General features: G+C 38.4%; 2 protein-coding genes across 3 annotated transcripts in view; both read left to right on the top strand.

The window, feature by feature from the left end:
* The window catches only part of LIPF (lipase F, gastric type), a 41,731-nt gene extending 39,393 nt beyond the window's left edge, over window positions 1-2,338 (top strand). For both annotated transcript variants that reach the window (XM_062214893.1, XM_062214892.1), the window contains exon 10: window positions 2,052-2,338. In XM_062214893.1, coding sequence (XP_062070877.1) covers window positions 2,052-2,288 — 237 coding nt within the window. In that variant the 3' untranslated portion in view covers window positions 2,289-2,338. The remainder of the gene's footprint in view (window positions 1-2,051) is intronic.
* Window positions 1-18,800, top strand: part of LIPK (lipase family member K) — a 66,508-nt gene that overhangs the window by 830 nt on the left and 46,878 nt on the right. The gene's annotated exons all lie outside the window — the stretch shown is intronic.

Genomic DNA, 18,800 nt, shown 5'->3' with positions numbered 1-18,800 from the left:
GTACAAATTTTATGTATTTCTTATATACAGACTCAGAAACATAATGATACTTCCTACCTTCCCCTCCCTCCTGCCCATGCTCCCACCCTTCTTTTTCTTCCCTCTCTTAGTCTTAATTTTTAGGAAGATCTATTTTATTTTAAGAAAAAGACAATGTGGCTGGCGCCACGGCTCAATAGGCTAATCCTCTACCTGCGGCGCTGGCACACCGGGTTCTAGTCCTGGTCAGGGCACCAGATTCTGTCCCGGTTGCCCCTCTTCCAGGCCAGCTCTCTGTTATGGCCCGGGAGTGCAGTGGAGGATGGCCCAAGTGTTTGGGCCCTGCACCCACATGGGAGACCAGGAGGAAGCACCTGGCTCCTGCCATCGGATCAGCGCGATGCACCGGCCGCAGCGCACCAGCCGCAGCGGCCATTGGAGGGTGAACCAACGGCAAAAAGGAAGACCTTTCTCTCTGCCTCTCTCTCTCTCACTGTCCACTCTGCCTGTAAAAAAAAAAAAAAAAGACAATGTACTTGAATGCCAGACAAGGTTGGAAATGCTTTTTTCAGCAAGCAGAAGCATTATGGGATAGGTAGACATGTTGAGCAGTCCTTATACTTGTGGCAATACAAAGAACTTCGACATTATGGCTCATCTAATTGTCATTATGAATTTGGGCAATACTCTCTTCACCTCTCTACCAGAGTCAGGGTGTTATTGAATAATTTAATGGGATAATATCTCTAAGCCTTTAGATTTGGGTAAACTCTCAGCTTTTCAATGACTAATTTTGAAACAGGAAGGACCCTACCTACATTAATTTGTAACCCTCTCTTTTTCCTTTTCACTCACTACTAATTTTTCATCCAAGTAGTAGCTGAACAACTCTACAAACTTTCTTCTTTGTTCATGAATCATAATTTGGAAGGAATGTGTTTTCATAATAATATCATATGTGTAAAAAGATCATACTTTTCCTTTATAATACACGTTGGATGTCTTTAAAGAGATTTTCAGAACACTATGAGATCAAACTCCTTTTGAAGATACCTTTCCCCCAACTACTGCCTTCTGAAATCCCCAAACACAGGCTTCTTTTCAGTCTCTCTACTGGGCTCTAAATACTAGTAATCAGAGGGCATCCGCTTTGAAGGTCAGGAGAGACCTTAGAGATACCTAATTCCGAGGCCTTCCTTTATTTAACGGAATATAACACAAAGTTTTTAAATACTCTAAAAAAAGTGTGATAAAATATTTTTGCTGTGGCAAATTGGCTATTACATAAGGTGCAAAGGAGAAACTTTTAGTATGCTGGATTAGTATTCTTGAAAGCCTAATCTAAAAAAAAAGTCTAACAAAATTATCTGGATTTTGGGACAGTTAGAAATGATTCTCCTGTTTCCTTTCCAGTTTATGAATCTCCTTAAATATGTATGTTAACTGTGATTTTCTAGAAAGAGGAAATGGGGCCTAGGATAAAATTTCTGACAATTTGAAGCAATATTTAGTAAATTCAGGTAAGTATTCAACAAATATAGCTCCATAATTTGACTGACAGACCTATTTCCTAACCTTACTGGTTAGCCAATACAAAGCTAAAATAAATAATTCAAGACATTTTGAGATCGTACTTCAGTGTGTTTGGGTAGAAAAAAAACTATTATGGTTTGAATCTAATCAAATCTACTTCCTGGAACTTGAATTGAAATCCCAGTTTTAAGTTTTAAGAATTGTCTAAAGCTTTGCTGTTTGCAGCATGGTTTGGGACCAAAAACAAAACCAGCCACTTACAAATGCAGAATCTCAAGGTCTTACCCCAAATTATGAATCAGTACTTTTGTTTGAACAAAATCCACAGGTGATTCAACAGGCCCATTAAAGTTTGAGAAGCATCAGTCTAAAATATATCGCATCTACCTTTCTGTATGGATAAAGGTAGCTTTCTCTGAACAATGTTAGATTTGCTTATAAAACTAAGTTAGTGAACATTATACCATCTACCCAGAGAATAACTACTAGATTTAAAGTATGGTTACTTAAACTCTGCTTTTTCCACTCATGTTTTTTAGCCCACACCTCCCTACTACAATGTGACTGCCATGAATGTGCCAATTGCAGTGTGGAGTGGTGGCAATGACTGGTTGGCTGACCCCCAAGATGTTGACCTTTTGCTTCCAAAACTTTCTAATCTCATTTACCACAAGGAGATTCTTCCATATAATCACTTGGATTTTATCTGGGCAATGAATGCTCCTCAAGAAGTTTACAATGAAATTATTTCTATGATGGCAAAAGATAAAAAGTAGTTCTGGATTTAAAGAATTATCCATTTATTTTCCTGAAATACTTTGTTCTCTCGTACTCAATGACCTATAATGTTTGGGATTCTGTGTTTCTTTCTGTACTTCTGACTTTAGAAATATATTGGCATCAAGAAAACTCTCATTGGTCATTTTGATTTTTTTTCCAATTTAAGGAAATTTGTTTTTTTTAATTGGAAATTTATCTAGAAATACTTTACAGAACATGTTCCTGGAGAGGTGAAACTTCTTTTCAAATCCTGTTATTCTCTTTCTCTTATAAACTCAGATTGTGAGTTGTGAACCTTCACTGTTTTCAAAAAGAAAAAAAAAAAATAGCCCTGGAAGTAAATACTGACTCCTCTTGGGTATGCTTCATGCTGAGTAAATGGTTTTGTATTGTCAAAAAACTCAGTCTCTCCATCAGTACAGTGGGGTTATTACTTGATCTTTTTTGTTTGTTTGTTTAACTCTGTTAAAAAAGGTCAACTAAGATATAAACTGAAATGAGGTCATCTCACTTTAACTTCCCAGGGAGGAGAAAACAAGGGTAGATTGGGAGGCAACAGGTAACCTCAAGCTGGAATCAGGAAGCTGGGAAACAAAGAGTGTGCCCTAGAGTAACTACTGTTATTCTTCCTGCATCTCTTTGGACTTTGACCAGAAAGCACAAAACACAACTAAGTAAAATGATTCTGAAATCACCGTCACCATCCTGGCACTCATAGGATCCAGAAACATTCCCACTTATACATAAATCAGGATGCACAACTGCCCCAAGTTGTACCACTTCCCCCAAAATGGCTCCTCCAACCTTCAAAAATTTCTAGAAAGCACCACCTTTCCTGGGAAATCCTATTTTTTTAATTAAATTAAACTTTTATTTAATGAATATAAATTTCCAAAGTACAGCTTATGGGTTACAATGGCTTCCCCCTCCCAAAACTTCCCTCCCACCCGCAACCCTCCCCCTTCCCGCTCCCTCTCCCCTTCCAATCACATCATGATTCATTTTCAATTTTCTTTATATACAGAAGATCAATTTAGTATATATTAGGTAACGATTTCAACAGTTTGCCACCATATAGCAACACATAGTGAAAGAAAAAAAAAATACTGTTGGAGTACTAGTTATAGCATTAAATAAGAGTGTACAGCACATTAAAGACAGAGATCCTACATAATATTTTTTTTAAGAAAAATTAATTAATTTTCTATGCCATTTCCAATTTAACACCAGGGTTTGTTTTTTTTTTTTTTCATTTCTGATTATCTTTATATACAGAAGATCGATTCAGTATATAATTAGTAAAGATCACAACAGTTTGTACCCACGCAGAAACACAAAGTGTAAAAATACTGTTTCAGTACTAGTTATAGCATCACTGCACATTAGATAACACATTAAGGACAGATGCCACATGGGATATAAGTATACAGTGACTCCTGTTGCTGACTTAACAATTTGACACTCCTGTTCATGGCGTCAGTAATCTCCCTAGGCTCTAGTCATGAGTTGCCAGGGCTATGGAAGCCTTTAGAGTTCGCTGACTTTGATCTTATTCCAATAGGGTCATAGTCAAAGTGGAAGTTCTCTCCTCCCTTCAGAGAAAGGTACTTCCTTCTTTGATGGCCCCGTTCTTTCCACTGGGATCTCACTCACAGAGATCTTTCATTTAGGTCTTCTTCTTTTTTTTTTCTTTTCCATGGTGTCTTGGCTTTCCATGTCTACAATACTCTCATGGGCTCTTGAGCCAGGTCCAAATGCCTTCAGGGCTGATTCTGAGGCCAGAGTGTTGTTTAGGACGCCTGCCATTCTATGAGTCTGCTGTGTATCCCATTTCCCACGTTGGATCTTTCTCTCCCTTTTTGATTCTATCAATTAGTATTAGCAGATACTTGTCTTGTTTGTGTGATCCCCCTGACTCCTAGACCTATCAGAGCCATCAATTGCGAACTGAAATTAATCACTTGGACTAGTGAGATGGCATTGGTACATGCCACCTTGATGGGATTGTATTGGAATCCCCTGGTACATTTCTAACTCCATCATTTGCGGCAAGTCAGATTGTGCATGTCCCAAATTGTACATCTCCTCCCTCTCTTATTCCTACTCTCATATTTAACAGGGATCACTTTTCAGTTAAAATTTAAACACCTAAGAATAATTGTGTGTTAATTACAGAGTTCAACCACTAGTACTAGAACAACAACAACAACAAATACTAAAAAGGATAAAGTATTACATTGTACATCTAGAGCCAGGACAAGAGCTGATCAGGTCATAGTTTCTTATAGTGCCCATTTCACTTCCACAGGTTTCCCCTTTGGTGCTCAGTTGTCACCGATCAGGGAAAACAAATGAAATTTGTCTCTTTGGGACTGGCTTAATTCACTCAGCATGATGTTTTCCAGATACCTCCATCTTGTTGCAAATGACTGGGTTTCATTGTTTCTTACTGCTGTATAGTATTCTATGGAGTACATGTCCCATAATTTCTTTATCCAGTCTACTGTTGATTGGCATTTGGGTGGTTCCAGGTCTTAGCTATTGTGAATTGAGCTGCAATAAACATTAATGTGCAGATGGCTTTTTTATTAGCCAAATTAATTTCCTTTGGGTAAATTCCAAGGAGTGGGATGGCTGGGTTGTATGGTAGGGTTATGTTCAGGTTTCTGAGGAATCTCCAGACTGATTTCCATAGTGGCTTAACCAGTTTGCATTCCCACCAACAGTGGGTTAGTGTCCCTTTTTCCCCACATCCTCTCCAGCATCTGTTGTTGGTAGATTTCTGAATATGAGCCATTCTCACCGAGGTGAGATGAAACCTCATTGTGGTTTTGATTTGCATTTCTCTGATGGCTAGTGATCTTGAACATTTTTTCATGTGTCTGTTGGCCATTTGGATTTCCTCTTTCGAAAATGTCTATTGAGGTCCTTGGCCCATCTCTTTAGTGGGTTGTTTGTTCTGTTGTTGTGGATTTTCTTGATTTCTTTGTAGATTCTGGTTATCAACCCTTTATCTGTAGTATAGTTTGCAAATATTTTTCCCCATTCTGTCGGTTGCCTCTTCACTTTCCTGACTGTTTCTTTTGAAGTACAGAAACTTCTCAATTTGATGCAATCCCAAATGTTAATTTTGGCTTTGACTGTCTGTGCTTCTGGGCTCTTTTCCAAGAAGTCTTTGCCTGTACCTGTATCTTGCAGGGTTTCTCCAATGCTCTCTAAAAATTTGATGGTTTCGGGTCATAGATTTAAGTCTTTAATCCACGTTGAGTGAATTTTTGTGTAAGGTGAAAGGTATGGGTCTTGCTTCAAGCTTCTGCACGTGGAAATCCAATTTTCCCAGCACCATTTATTGAATAGGCTGTCCTTATTCCAGGGATTAGTTTTGAATCTTTGATCAAATATAAGTTGGCTGTAGATGTTTGGATTGATTTCTGGTGTTTCTATTCTGTTCCATTGGTCTATCCATCTGTTTCTGTACCAGTACCATGCTGTTTTGATAACAACTGCCCTGTAGTATGTCCTGAAATCTGGTATTGTGATGCCTCTGGCTTTGTTTTTGTTGTACAAGATTGCTTTGGCTATTCGAGGTCTTCTGTGTCTCCATATGAATTTCAGCATCATTTTTTCCAGATCTGAGAAGAAGGTCTTTGGTATCTTGATTGGTATTGCATTGAATGTATAAACTGCTTTTGGGAGAATAGACATTTTGATGGTATTGATTCTTCCAATCCATGAGCATGGAAGATTTCTCCATTTTTTGGTATCCTCTTCTATTTCTTTCTTTAAGGTTTTGTAATTTTCATCGTAGAGATCTTTAAAGTCCTTGGTTAAGTTTATTCCAAGGTATTTGATTGTTTTTGTAGCTATTGTGAATGGGATTGATCTTAGAAGGTCTTCCTCAGCTGTGGCATTGCCTGTGTATACAAAGGCTGTTGATTTTTGTGCATTGATTTTATATCCTGCTACTTTGCCAAACTCTTCGATGAGTTCCAGTAGTCTCTTAGTAGAGTTCTTTGGGTCCCCTAAATAAAGAATCATATCATCTGCAAAGAGGGATAGTTTGAGTTCTTCCTTCCCAATTTGTATCCCTTTAATTTCTTTTTCTTGCCTAATAGCTCTGGCTAGAACTTCCAGAACTATATTGAAGAGCAGTGGTGAGAGTGGGCATCCCTGTCTGGTACCAGATCTCAGCGGAAATGCTTCCAACTTTTCCCCATTCAATAGGATGTTGGCCGTGGGCTTTTCATAAATTGCTTTGATTGTATTGAGGAATGTTCCTTCCATACCCAGTTTGCTTAGAGTTTTCATCATGAAAGGGTGTTGTATTTTATCAAATGCTTTCTCTGCGTCTATTGAGAGAATCATATGGTTTTTCTTCTGCAGTCTGTTAATGTAGTGTATTACATTGATTGTTTTGCGAACGTTGAACCATCCCTGCATACCAGGGATAAATCCCACTTGGTCTGGGTGGATGATCTTTCTGATGTGTTGTTGCATTCTATTGGCCAGAATTTTATTGAGTATTTTTGCATCTATGTTCATCAGGGATATTGGTCTGTAATTCTCTTTTAATGTTGCATCTTTTTCTGGCTTAGGAATTAAGGTGATGCTGGCTTCATAGAAAGAATTTGGGAGGATTCCCTCTTTTTCGATTGTTCTGAATAGTTTGAGAAGAATTGGAGTTAGTTCTTCTCTAAATGTCTGGTAGAACTCAGCAGTGAATCCATCTGGTCCTGGGCTTTTCTTTGTTGGGAGGGCCTTTATTACTGTTTCAATTTCTGTGTCAGTTATGGGTCTGTTTAGGTTTTCTATGTCTTCCTGGCTCAATTTAGGTAGGTTGTATGTGTCCAGGAATCTGTCCATTTCTGATAGATTTCCCTGTTTGCTGGCATACAAGCCCTTGTAGTAATTTCTGATGATTCTTTTTATTTCAGTGGTGTCTGTTGTTACGTTTCCCTTTTCATCTCTGATCCTATTGATTTGGGTCTTTTCTTTTTTTAGTTAGTTGGGCCAATGGGGTGTCAATTTTGTTTATTTTTTCAAAAAACCAGCTCCTCGTTTGGCTGATTTTTTGTAATGTTTTTTGGATTCAATCCTGTTGATTTCTTCTTTGATTTTAATTATTTCTCTTCTCCTACTGGGTTTGGGTTTGGTTTGCTGCAGATTTTCTAGATCCTTGAGATGACTTGAAAGCTAATCTATTTGGTGCCTTTCCAATTTCTTGATGTAGGCACCTATTGATATAAATTTTCCTCTTAACACTGCTTTTGCTGTATCCCATAGGTTTTGGTATGTTGTGCTGTTATCCTCATTTACTTCCAGAAAATTTTTGATTTCTCTTTTAATTTCTTCTATGACCCATTGTTCATTCAGGAGCATGTTGTTCAATCTCCATGTGTTTGCACGTGCTCTGGATATTCCCGAGTTGCTAATTTCCAATTTCATTCCTTTGTGGTCTGAGAAGCTGCATGGTATGATTCTAATTCTCTTGAATTTGCTGAGACTTGCTTTATGGCCTAGTATGTGGTCAATCCTAGAGAAGGTTCCATGTACTGTTGAGAAGAATGTAAAGTCCTTAGATGTAGGATGAAATGTTCTGTAGATATCTGTTAGATCCATTTGGGCTATCGTGTCATTTAAATCTACTGTCTCCTTGTTGATCTTCTGTCCTGTTGATCTGTCTATCTCTGAGAGTGGAGTATGGAAGTCCCCCAGTACTATTGTATTGGGGTCTAAATCTCCCTTTAAGTCCCTTAACAAGTCTTTTAAATAAGCTGGTGCCCTATAATTGGGTGCATATACATTGATAATTGTTATATCTTCCTGTTGAATGGATCCCTTAATCATTATATAATGCCCCTCTTTGTCTCTCCTAACAGTTTTTGTGGTAAAGTTTATGTTGTCCGATATTAAGATGGCTACGCCCACTCTTTTTTCATTTCTGTTGGCATGGTATATCTTTTTCCAGCCTTTCACTTTCAGCCTGTATGGATCATTGTTGGAAAGATGAGTTTCTTGTAAGCAGCAAAAAGATGGGTTTTGTTCTTTAACCCAATCAGCCAATCGGTGTCTTTTAACTGGACAGTTCAAGCCATTAACATTCAATGTGACTATTGAGAAGGAGTAACTTTGCCCTGTCATTTGCCAAAGATTTTTTCTAATATATGGTTTGAGACTCCTGTGATCTTTTGCTGTGAGGTTTCCTTCCTTTATCTTCTTTCATATTGGTTACCGTGTTTCTGTGTTTCTGTATGTAAGACGTCTTTAAGCATCTTTTGCAGGGCTGGACGAGTGGCAACAAATTCTTTCAGTTTCTGTTTGCTGTGAAAGGTCTTTATTTCACCTTCATTCACAAAGGAGAGCTTTGTAGGATATAATATTCTGGGCTGGCAGTTTTTCTCTCTTAGTACCTGGGCTATATCTCGCCATTCTCTCCTAGCTTGTAGGGTTTCTGAAGAGAAGTCAGCTGTGAGTCTAATTGGAGATCCTCAGAGAGTAATCTGGCGTTTCTCTCTTGCACATTTTAGGATCTTTTCTTTGTGTTTCACTGTGGTGAGGATCTCTTTTGATCATGTTTATTAGGGGTTCTATGAGCCTCCTGTACTAGGATGTCTCTGTCCTTCTCCAAACCTGGGAAATTTTCTGCTAGTATCTCACTAAAAAGGCCTTCTAATCCTTTCTCTCTCTCCATGCCTTCAGGTACTCCTAGAACCCGAATGTTGGGTTTTTTAATAGTATCCTGTAGATTCCTGACAGTATTTTTTAGATTTCTGATTTCTTCTTCTTTTCTTTGATTTGACTGTTTCCTTTCCTGTTCTCTGTCTTCTAATTCTGATATTCTCTCTTCTGCTTCACCCATTCTGTTTTTAAGGCTTTCTAATGCGTTTGTCATTTGATCTATTGAGTTCTTCATTTCATTGTGGTTTTTTGTCACTATCACAGTTTCATGTTCTACTAGTTGTTTCGTTGCATTTTGATTCCTCCTTAATATTTCATTTTCACGAGAGAGATTTTCTATCTTGTCCATTAAGGATTTCTGTAGTTTAAGAATTTGTTTTTGAGAACTTCTTAATGTTCTTATCAATGTTTTGAGATCTGCTTCTTGCATTTCCTCTATCTCTTCATCTTCATAATCTTGCATTGGCGTGTCTTGTTCCTTTGGAGGCATCATAGTGTCTTCCTTGCTCTTGTTACCTCGGCTTCTACGTTTGTTGTTTGGCATGTTGGAGATAATTTATGTGTTTTTTTTTTTTTTTGCTGTGGTGTTTTTTTCTCGTTATACTATGCCTCTAAGTGGGCTGTCTGCTTTGATGGATCCTTAGGGGCTGTGATGGGTGTGGCCAGAGAGCTCTGCTTGATTCTTCAGGTTTAAGGCTGTGCAAAAAGCGACTCACCCAGATTGTTCACTCCCTTGCTCCTCACTGGATTGCTCTCTCTCTCTCTTTTTTTTTTTTTTTTTTTTTTTTTTTTGACTCAGTTGGGAAGTAATCCCGAATGGCTGAGTGAAATTGAGGGTAGTTGAAATCTGGCCTCCTTGATTATTTGTTTGATCTAGCCCTGGGACCACACAAAGAGTTTATGCAGCCCTCAATGTGTTCTCAAGATTCACCAAATTCCGAAGTTACTTAGTTTGTGGCTGCGCTTTAGATATGTAAAATGGCTCCTGCTCTTTGTTTTGCTTGTTGAGTGACAATAGAGGCCTCTGCTTTTCCCCCCCAATGTCTCGGGTTTCTGCTGTCTTTGTCTTACCTCCCTCCCGTTCCCGTGCTGGCGAGATTCTGCGGCTCCTCTCCCGCGGTTGAGTTTCCACACGGTGGGGGCTGCCTGTAGGTCCTCTGTGTCACATCCACTAGATCCGGAAGCGTTTCCTCCGCAGTTTTTTTCTTAGTCTTTTCCTGAGGCTACAGTAATTCCACTTTTATGAAACTTTATTTTCCCAAACTACGGCGCACGTCCTCACTATCCGCCATCTTGGCTCCGCCCCCCCAGGAAATCCTATTAACTGCGCAAAATTATGACCACATATTTTATGCAATGAAACTTGTGGATATCATTTTGTAGAATTTAATGTATAAAATATAAATGAGATAAATAATGTCTTCTATTCAGAATAGTATACAGAATACGTACAGAGGCTTCACAAGAATCTGTTTTTGCTATTATATTGCCAAGTCCCTCAACTTTGGCTAGGAAGTCTGAAGCATTCTTATTTATTTAAACCCTCTCCTTTTCTTTCAATTTGGAAAGAATAACTTGCTAAGAGATCATTCAGGAGCCTTTATTTCGAATATTTCAGTGAACTTTGTAGTTCACTAATCTGACATGAGAATCCCAGCGACTAGTGACAAATATTCATAGTACTGTAACCACTTAAAGACTCAATTGTTTCATTAATTCTAAGTTCTCAAAAAAGAAAAGAAAAAAAAATCATTTTATTCCTGCACAGTCTCCTATATTTTTCAAAGTAAATGCCTTTCTACTAGTCTATATTCATAAAATATGTACAAAGTTTAAAAACTTTTCTTAATTTTACTTTATTTATTTGAAAGACAGCAAAACAGAGAGAAAGAGATAGAGACAGACAGTGACAGAAATCTCTTATCTGCTGCTTCACTTCCCAAATGCCCACAATTGTAGGCCTGGGCTAGGCTGAAGCCAACAGTCTGGAACTCAGTCCAGGACTCTGATTTGGGTAGCAGGGACCCAAAAACTTGAAGCAATTGCCTGCTGCATCATAGGTTGCTCATTAGCAGGAAGCTGGAATCAGAAGCAGAGCCAAGACTCAAACCAGAGTCTTCAATATGGAATGTGGCATGTCAAACAGCATCTTAACCCTTGTACCCAATACTTGACCCTGGTGTTGGTCTTGGAAAAGACCTAACATCTCTCATTCATTAATCTGAACTCTCAACTGATATTTATTAATTTATTGCCATGTATTTTCTGTAATCACTCCCTGGGTAGCTTCTCATTGTGTCAGGCTCAGTATTTTGAAACTCCAATTCATTTTTCTTACTTCTTGATGCCAAATAAATGTCAAGTAAATGAAGTTCTTCCGGTCGCCAGACAATGAAACTTTAGAGACAATTTAAATACTGTCTCTTCTCAGCTTTATTTATGTAGTTTAAAACTCAGAAACTCAAACATGCACAGAGATTTTAAATGGTAGAATTTTATTAAAGGCAAAATGTTTTTCTAGGAATGTAAATGAGCAGAGCATCAAACATGCTGCACAATTTTTAAATAATTAGTTGCATGAAGAAGTAGAAGATGTGGTTAAGAATTAGGGAACAAGAGAGTTGGCCTAGTGTTCAAGAAATATGCTCTAATGGATGGCATTTAGAGTTGTGGCTTTCCACACACACGAGACTGCATGTAAATGTCCCTGATCTGTCACACTCACAAAATTGACCTGCAGTAGCAAACCAAGCCCACCACCTGACACCATGAACTACTATGGCAGCCACTGTGGAAGACAGGGCTTGGATGCCTCAGTAGCCTGGACTGTGGCCATGGAAGCTATGGATATTAAGAGAGACTACATTCTTGCAAACTTTAGCTTTTCAAAGTATAATATCTAATAATAAAATATTCCAAAACTAATAAATAAATAAATACTGTCTGTTCTCTAGCCCCAAAGCAGTTCTTGTCAATTATTCTTTTCCCTTGTAATACAGAAAACTTTAAACATATGCAATGTTAACCACAAATTTTAATGAATCCTTTTATAGGCATTTCTCAGTTTCAACTCTTATCAATGCATAGCCATTGCTTCCTCTTATGTATAGCCACTTCCCTCCTCCCCTATTAATTTGAAACAAATTTTAAGCATTACACATTTCATCTATGAGTATTTCACAGCAGATACTTACAAAAAATAAGGTCTCTCTTTATTATTCTAATATCACATCCCAAATCTCTTTACTATTAAATATCTATCCAGTGCTCAAATTTCCAATCATCTCATAAATGTCAAAATCTAATACTTTTTTAAATTCGTCTTCACCTTTTATTGGTTGATGTTATTTCTTGTATCTTTAGGTCAATAGATCCGTCTTCCATTTCTTTTTTTCTTGTATTTTTTTGCTTATTGTTGAAGAAACTGTGTCTTTTGTATTGTAGTTTAATACCACTGAGGTTTTGCTGATTATGTTTCAGTAGTATCACTTAGCATTCTCCACTTTCCTTCATATTTCCTGTAATTTGTAGGTTCTTACTATGAACTCTGCTGAATTTTTTTTTGTCATTGAAGCTATCCTGGTTATTTTAAATAATTAACAGGATATCTTGTGGCTACCCTCAAGACTTAATCCTGGGCATTCTGATATAGGTTGTGGGCATCCCATATGATGTTTTAATTGCTGTATACCAAATGTCCACCCAACACATAATTCTTGAACTGTTGAGATGGCATCTTAAATTGAAATTAAATTTCTCTAGTCTGTGTAAAAGGAAATCTGGTGAAAGGGAAAAATACCAGTTGAATGTGTATTTTTCTCTATCAAAGTCAGAGGGGAGAAGTGAGAAGTAGCCGGATAGATGTTAGAATGAGAAAAAAAGGAACAGAGGCCAGATGGAAGAAAAGAAAGATGTTAGAAGACATGGAAAGGGACCCAAGTTTCCAGATGCAAACCTCATTTGGTTTTCCATATCTCAGTTGGCCATTGTCTCAGCCCTCCTCCAAAAGATCAGATTCTAAAAGTCATGTATAATCTCAATCAAGCTAGGAAAAATTGTTTATGGCATACAAATAAGATGATATTCTCATATTTTCATTTGAAAATATCTTTTTGAGGAACAAGTAAAAACACAGGTGAGATGAACTATTTACTTATAACCCACCTACAAAAGTAGTTTTCAGGTATGTTGCTGATTATCCTAACTAGTCCAAGATCTCTTCAAAGATTTTCAGTTATAACCAAAGTAAACTGTAAACCAATTCCAGATACCATAGCAAGGTGATGCCATAATAAGGTCAAGGTCTACAGGACACACATAAGGGAACCTAACACTGAGCATATTCAGTGAAGATGAATATATAGTTATTCAAGAAAGCAGTTTAACAAAAATGTTATAAATATGAACTAGAGACTCAGAGTGACCTGAGTTTGAGTTCCTGCTCAGTTGTGCTATAAGTGGGGAGAGCTATTAATCTCATGAGATTTCACGTCCTTCCATGGGAAAGTAGGAGTACCTATCTCCAAGTGCTTTTGTGAGATCTCTACTCATTTCTTGAAAAAAAGTCTATTGAATGGCATCTCTATGCCAAATATTCTAATGTAATTAGTGCATGATCCATATTATCATTCAATACATATTATCTCTTATATATTTTGTTGCTATAAGACATTATTTAAGGCCAGAGCCGTGGCTCACTTGGCTAACCTCCGCCTGTGGCACCGGAACCCAGGAGGTCTAGTCCCGGTTGCGGTGCCAGTTCTGTCCCGGTTGCTCCTCTTCCAGTCCAGCTCTCTGCTGTGGCCTGGAAAGGCAGTGGAGGATGGCCCAAGTGCACCTGCTTGGGAGACCAGGAGGAAGCACCTGGCTCCTGGCTTTGGATTGGCGCAGCCATAGTGGCCATTTGAGGGATGAACCAACGGAAGGAAGACTTTTCTCTCTGTCTCTCTCTAACTCTGCCTGTCAAAAAAAAAAGATATTATTTAGATAATTTCTTTTGCTCTTACATATCAGACAATCTTCTTACAGTAACAGCTTCAGCATAGATTCATCTACAAATTTGGAAATTCCTAGAGCAGCCAGTGTAAATAACCAAGCTATTGAACAGCAGATAGCTTCTATGTACATTTAAAACATTGATATTTTAGATTATTAAGTCTTCCTTATTGTTTTTGGTTAGTCTAAATCGGTTCCCCAAACCTGATTTTCTTTAAGTAAACTAATATCCGGCTGGGATGCCGGAACTTCAGGCGGTAGCTTTACCTGCTATGCCACAGTGCAAGCCCTCAAACTTGAGTTTCAAATGACCATACAGTATTTGGATCTTCCAGATTACCCACAGGTCCAGAAATATGTGCCATTAATAAGGAAATATGCTTTGTGGTTATATTAGAAGTAGTGCAAATCTGCCGGCGCCGCGGCTCAATAGGCTAATCCTCCGCTTTCCGGCACTGGCACACCGGGTTCTAGTCCTGGTCGGGGCTCCAGATTCTGTCCCGGTTGCCCCTCTTCCAGGCCAGCTCTCTGCTGTGGCCAGGGAGTGCAGTTGAAGATGGCCCAAGTGCTTGGGCCCTGCACCCCATGGGAGACCAGGAGAAGCACCTGGCTCCTGCCTTCGGATCAGTGCGATGCGCCGGTCGCAGTGCGCCGGCCATGGCTGCCATTGGAGGGTGAACCAACAGCAAAGGAAGACCTTTCTCTCTGCCTCTCTCTCTCTCTCACTGTCCACTCTGCCTGTCCTAAAAAAAAAAAAAAAGAAAGAAAGAAAGAAAAGAAAAAGAAAAAAAAAAGAAGTAGTGCAAATCTTTCAGTGTTTTGTGTTTTTGCAGCTCTAAAATTTAACTCTTATGAAGCTAATTCAATAAGTGCCCCAAGAAGGATGTGCAGCTAATAAGCCTATGGACAAAAAAAAAAATAATAATGCTGTTGAAAATAGCATTCTCACATTCACATTTTGTTTTAAGCTACATTTTCTAGAAACTATGCAGTTACTCAGATTTGCCACTAGAGGGTACATTAGATTTGGAGACTGCTTGTGTTTTTCCTCAAGTAGGGGACTCTTACTCTAAAAATTGATAGACGATGCACATCTTCGTTCAATGAGAATGTTAGACTTTGAATAAAAAATTGTGGGGAAAAAAACTCTCTAAAAATACAAAGCACTTCCAGGAACTTATTAATCTTGGAAAATTTTAACGTAGGGAAAGTAGGGAAAACTAGTGTTGGAGGCCACCCGACAAACCACATGGAGACACGCAACACTCAGTCAATTCATCACCACGTTTATTGCCTCATCGCGTTCCAAGCCAAAGTAGGGGGCCCGGCGATGAGGGACTGGAGGCAGTCTCCCTAAGGAAACCCTTCAGTCTCCAGCCCCGAGCACACAGAAAGACAAGGATATATACCCCAGACCCCATACAGATAACATCCATTGTGTGCAATCATGCATAGCACAGGAATAGAGCAAGTTTACAAAGTAGCAATGATCAGGGTACAAGCTCTGCAGATAGAGCAAAGAACATCATAAACCTTCATCAGAAGTCACATCCTGCCTGCAGGAATATGGGACGAAAAGTCTTGGAAACAGGATTAGATAAGGGACAGCCTCAGCCTGCTGCATCTCATGTCGGGCCAGGGCCACTGGCCCCAACAACTAGTACATTACTAAGGACTATATATGGATAATGACAGCCTTAAAAATAATGCAACATTAGTAGTATTACACCAATTTTACAAAGCGGAGATATTGAGAGTATGTATTCAAAGTTTCATGGAAAATAGTGCAATCAGGATTTAATTCAGGCCTTACTCCATTCCCAAATTGGTCCAGTATTTCTAGCGACAAATCAGTCAAGGCTTAATACAAATATTCATGAGTTATCTTAGCTTACATAGTACATTAGTTACTTTTGCTACAACTCTTACACCTTAATTTTCTATTGGAGGTTGCTGTAATCTGTTTTTATCACACAATATTAATGGGTAAGTATTTGGCTTAGTAGTTAAGACAGCCACATTTCATATGAGAATGCCTGAGTTTGCATACTGTTTCCACTTCTAATTCCAGCTTCTTGCTATTGCACACTTAGGGAGGCAGCAGGTAGTGACTCAAGTAATCGGGTTTCTACCATCCATGTGGGAGACTGGGACTGAGTTCCCAGTTCTACCAAGCCCTACCCTTGCCTGTGTGGGCATTTGGAAAATGAACCAACAGATGGTATCTCTCTGTGTTTGTCTCTCTGATTACCAATAAATAAAAAATTAATTTAAAACAATGTTAAATTGAACTGAAATAAAATAAAATTATTAGCTTTGATTTTTTTCACAAAATCACTATTATTTTTCTTATTAATTCACATATTTCTTTTACACAAGAGCCATTTGTTTTCTAAAACTCAAGCATTCTTTGAGAAGTAAAAGAAAATTACCTCCACTAGTCAGTCAGTATTGAATCTAATATGTGTGAAGACTGCTAAAATCTTCAGGAATACACGGACCTAAACGTCTGAACTTTGCCTTTGGGTAGTAAGTGGCACTTGAGCTGAGGTTAATTAAGCTAAGCTGAAAATACAGAACAGCATACATTAACCTTATTTACATCATTAACCTTATTAATAGTATGTCCTCCTGCAGTCAAAATGCAGTTGCTAAAGTAGGGTATTGGGGCAGGAATGAGCCCTTCAGTGTTTCTGCACATTAATAGTATTTTCTGTCCTCACAAATGATGTGCACGTGCATGTTGCTCAAGGATGTACAAATAGATCATTATCTTAAAGTTGGAAGAGGTGGAGGGAAGGGCTCTACTACCTGATCTGCCCTTGGAGATAACATCAATAGTCTTACTGGAATGAAGGGGGTTGTCTGTTTTCTCATTTTCATAAAGGCAGCAATGCCTGCACTTAATAATAGGTTGGCTCTAAATGTTAATGTAACTTACAACATATTTTCCAGTGAAAATAGTACTTTAGAACAGAGCTTCTCAGATTTCAGCATGCATGACTATGTTCTAGAGAGCCTGGTAAAACAGAGACACAAGTCTAGAGAGCCTGATTCAGTATGTCTGGAATGAGACCCAAAGAAACAGCATTTGAACAAGACGCTAAGGGCACTGATGTTCCTCGGCTTACAGATCACAATTTGCATAGCACTGCTGTATTTGATGGCTGAATTCCTGTGTCATCTCACCTAAGTCTGATTAAGTCACCATATATTACTATGTATCATTAATAAAATCTAAATCTGCACTTGAACTCTCACAAAAAAATAGGAAAATATCACAATCCTAGTTGTGATGATCATCAGCAAAAACACACACTCTCTTATCCGTTGTCATGTGGAGCTTCTTTTCCTTTCACACAACTTAGGTAACCATCAAGGGAGTAAGTACAGATCCTGACGGTGGAGGTTATTGGGACCCAAATAGGAAGAAATATTTTGGCACTGGGAAAGGGACTAAGAAATGCAAATTGGGTGGAGAAGGTTCCCCTACAAAAGGAGTGGTTAGGAGAGGGAAGGCTGTGAGACTAGGACTTCATTAAGTGACTAGTCTTTTTGGCGCCATGGGAACTGGACAGTGAGGAAATATGGCCACCAATCACAATGACCTTGGGCAACAGAGCTGATATACAAGGAAGGAGAAATATGGGATTTAAGGATGTTAGCTGCCCAGAGTGTTCCTTCTCCTAATTCCTGTCAACTAACCAGGATGTCATTTTTCCACTCAGAGTGGCTTAAAGCTCTCCCATGAGATTTACCTCTCACATGCCTTGATCACATCAAATCTCTGTATCCTTGATCCATCAATTTTTAGTATTAAGACTTCAAGAGTTTAGCCATCTGCCTGAATTTGGGGAGCTAAATCCTATTCAATTCATAACAACCACTAAATTATGAGTCTCTCAAAGGGGAAATTTCTTCAAAAATAGTCATGTAATATTTGAGATAGTCAAAAGAATACATGCCACATATATGTTATAAAATATAACAACAAATCAAACAACCTAAACACAGACCCAACATGAGAAAAAAAGGATTATCAATGCTACTATACCCACCTGTGTAGTTGCCGTTGACCAGGGGTAAAAATGTCCCTCTCAAACATATATTCACTTAATAATCCTTGGAATCTGTGAACAACCTATATATGTATATATGTGTGTACCATATTATATACATGTACACATATACATCTAGTATTCTTTGAGACTTTCAATTTAAACAGTACCATAGTAAAATTAACACTGCACAGGAAATCCTTTCTAACCTTTGTTCTGACATAAACCTTCAGTTGATTTTAACTTTTTCTTTTAGAGATTTATTCATTTATTTGAAAGGCAGAGTTACACAGAGAGAGAATCTTCCATCTGCTTGTTCACTCCCCAGATGGCTGCAACAGCCAGGGCTGGGCCAAGCTGAAGCCAGGAGCTAGGAGCTTCTTCTGGGTCTCCCATGTGGGTGCAGGAACCCAAGCACTAGAGCCATCTTCCACTGCATTTTCCAGGCTATTAACGGGGACCTGGATAGGAAGTGGAGCAGCTGGGACATGAACCAAACCAGAGCCATATGGGATGCAGGCTTTACCCACTATTTTACAATGTTGGCCATAATTCTAACTTCTAAATGACAATTTCCTTCAAATGAAAAAAAAATGAGTACATAATCTCTAAGGACTGTATGCACTGTAAAATCCCATGATCCCATGAAGAAATTTTATGAAGCAACTGAAGAAAGACAAAGAAAGGAAAAGTTCACTATAACCATCAAATGAATTAATTGCTTTTGAAGTTTCCTTTATTTATATGAATGTAGAACTATTGAAATTTTTGCATTAA

Source organism: Lepus europaeus, chromosome 17, assembly GCF_033115175.1.
Source record: "Lepus europaeus isolate LE1 chromosome 17, mLepTim1.pri, whole genome shotgun sequence".
Classification (NCBI taxonomy): domain Eukaryota; kingdom Metazoa; phylum Chordata; class Mammalia; order Lagomorpha; family Leporidae; genus Lepus; species Lepus europaeus.
This window is presented reverse-complemented; position numbering and strand designations above follow the sequence as displayed.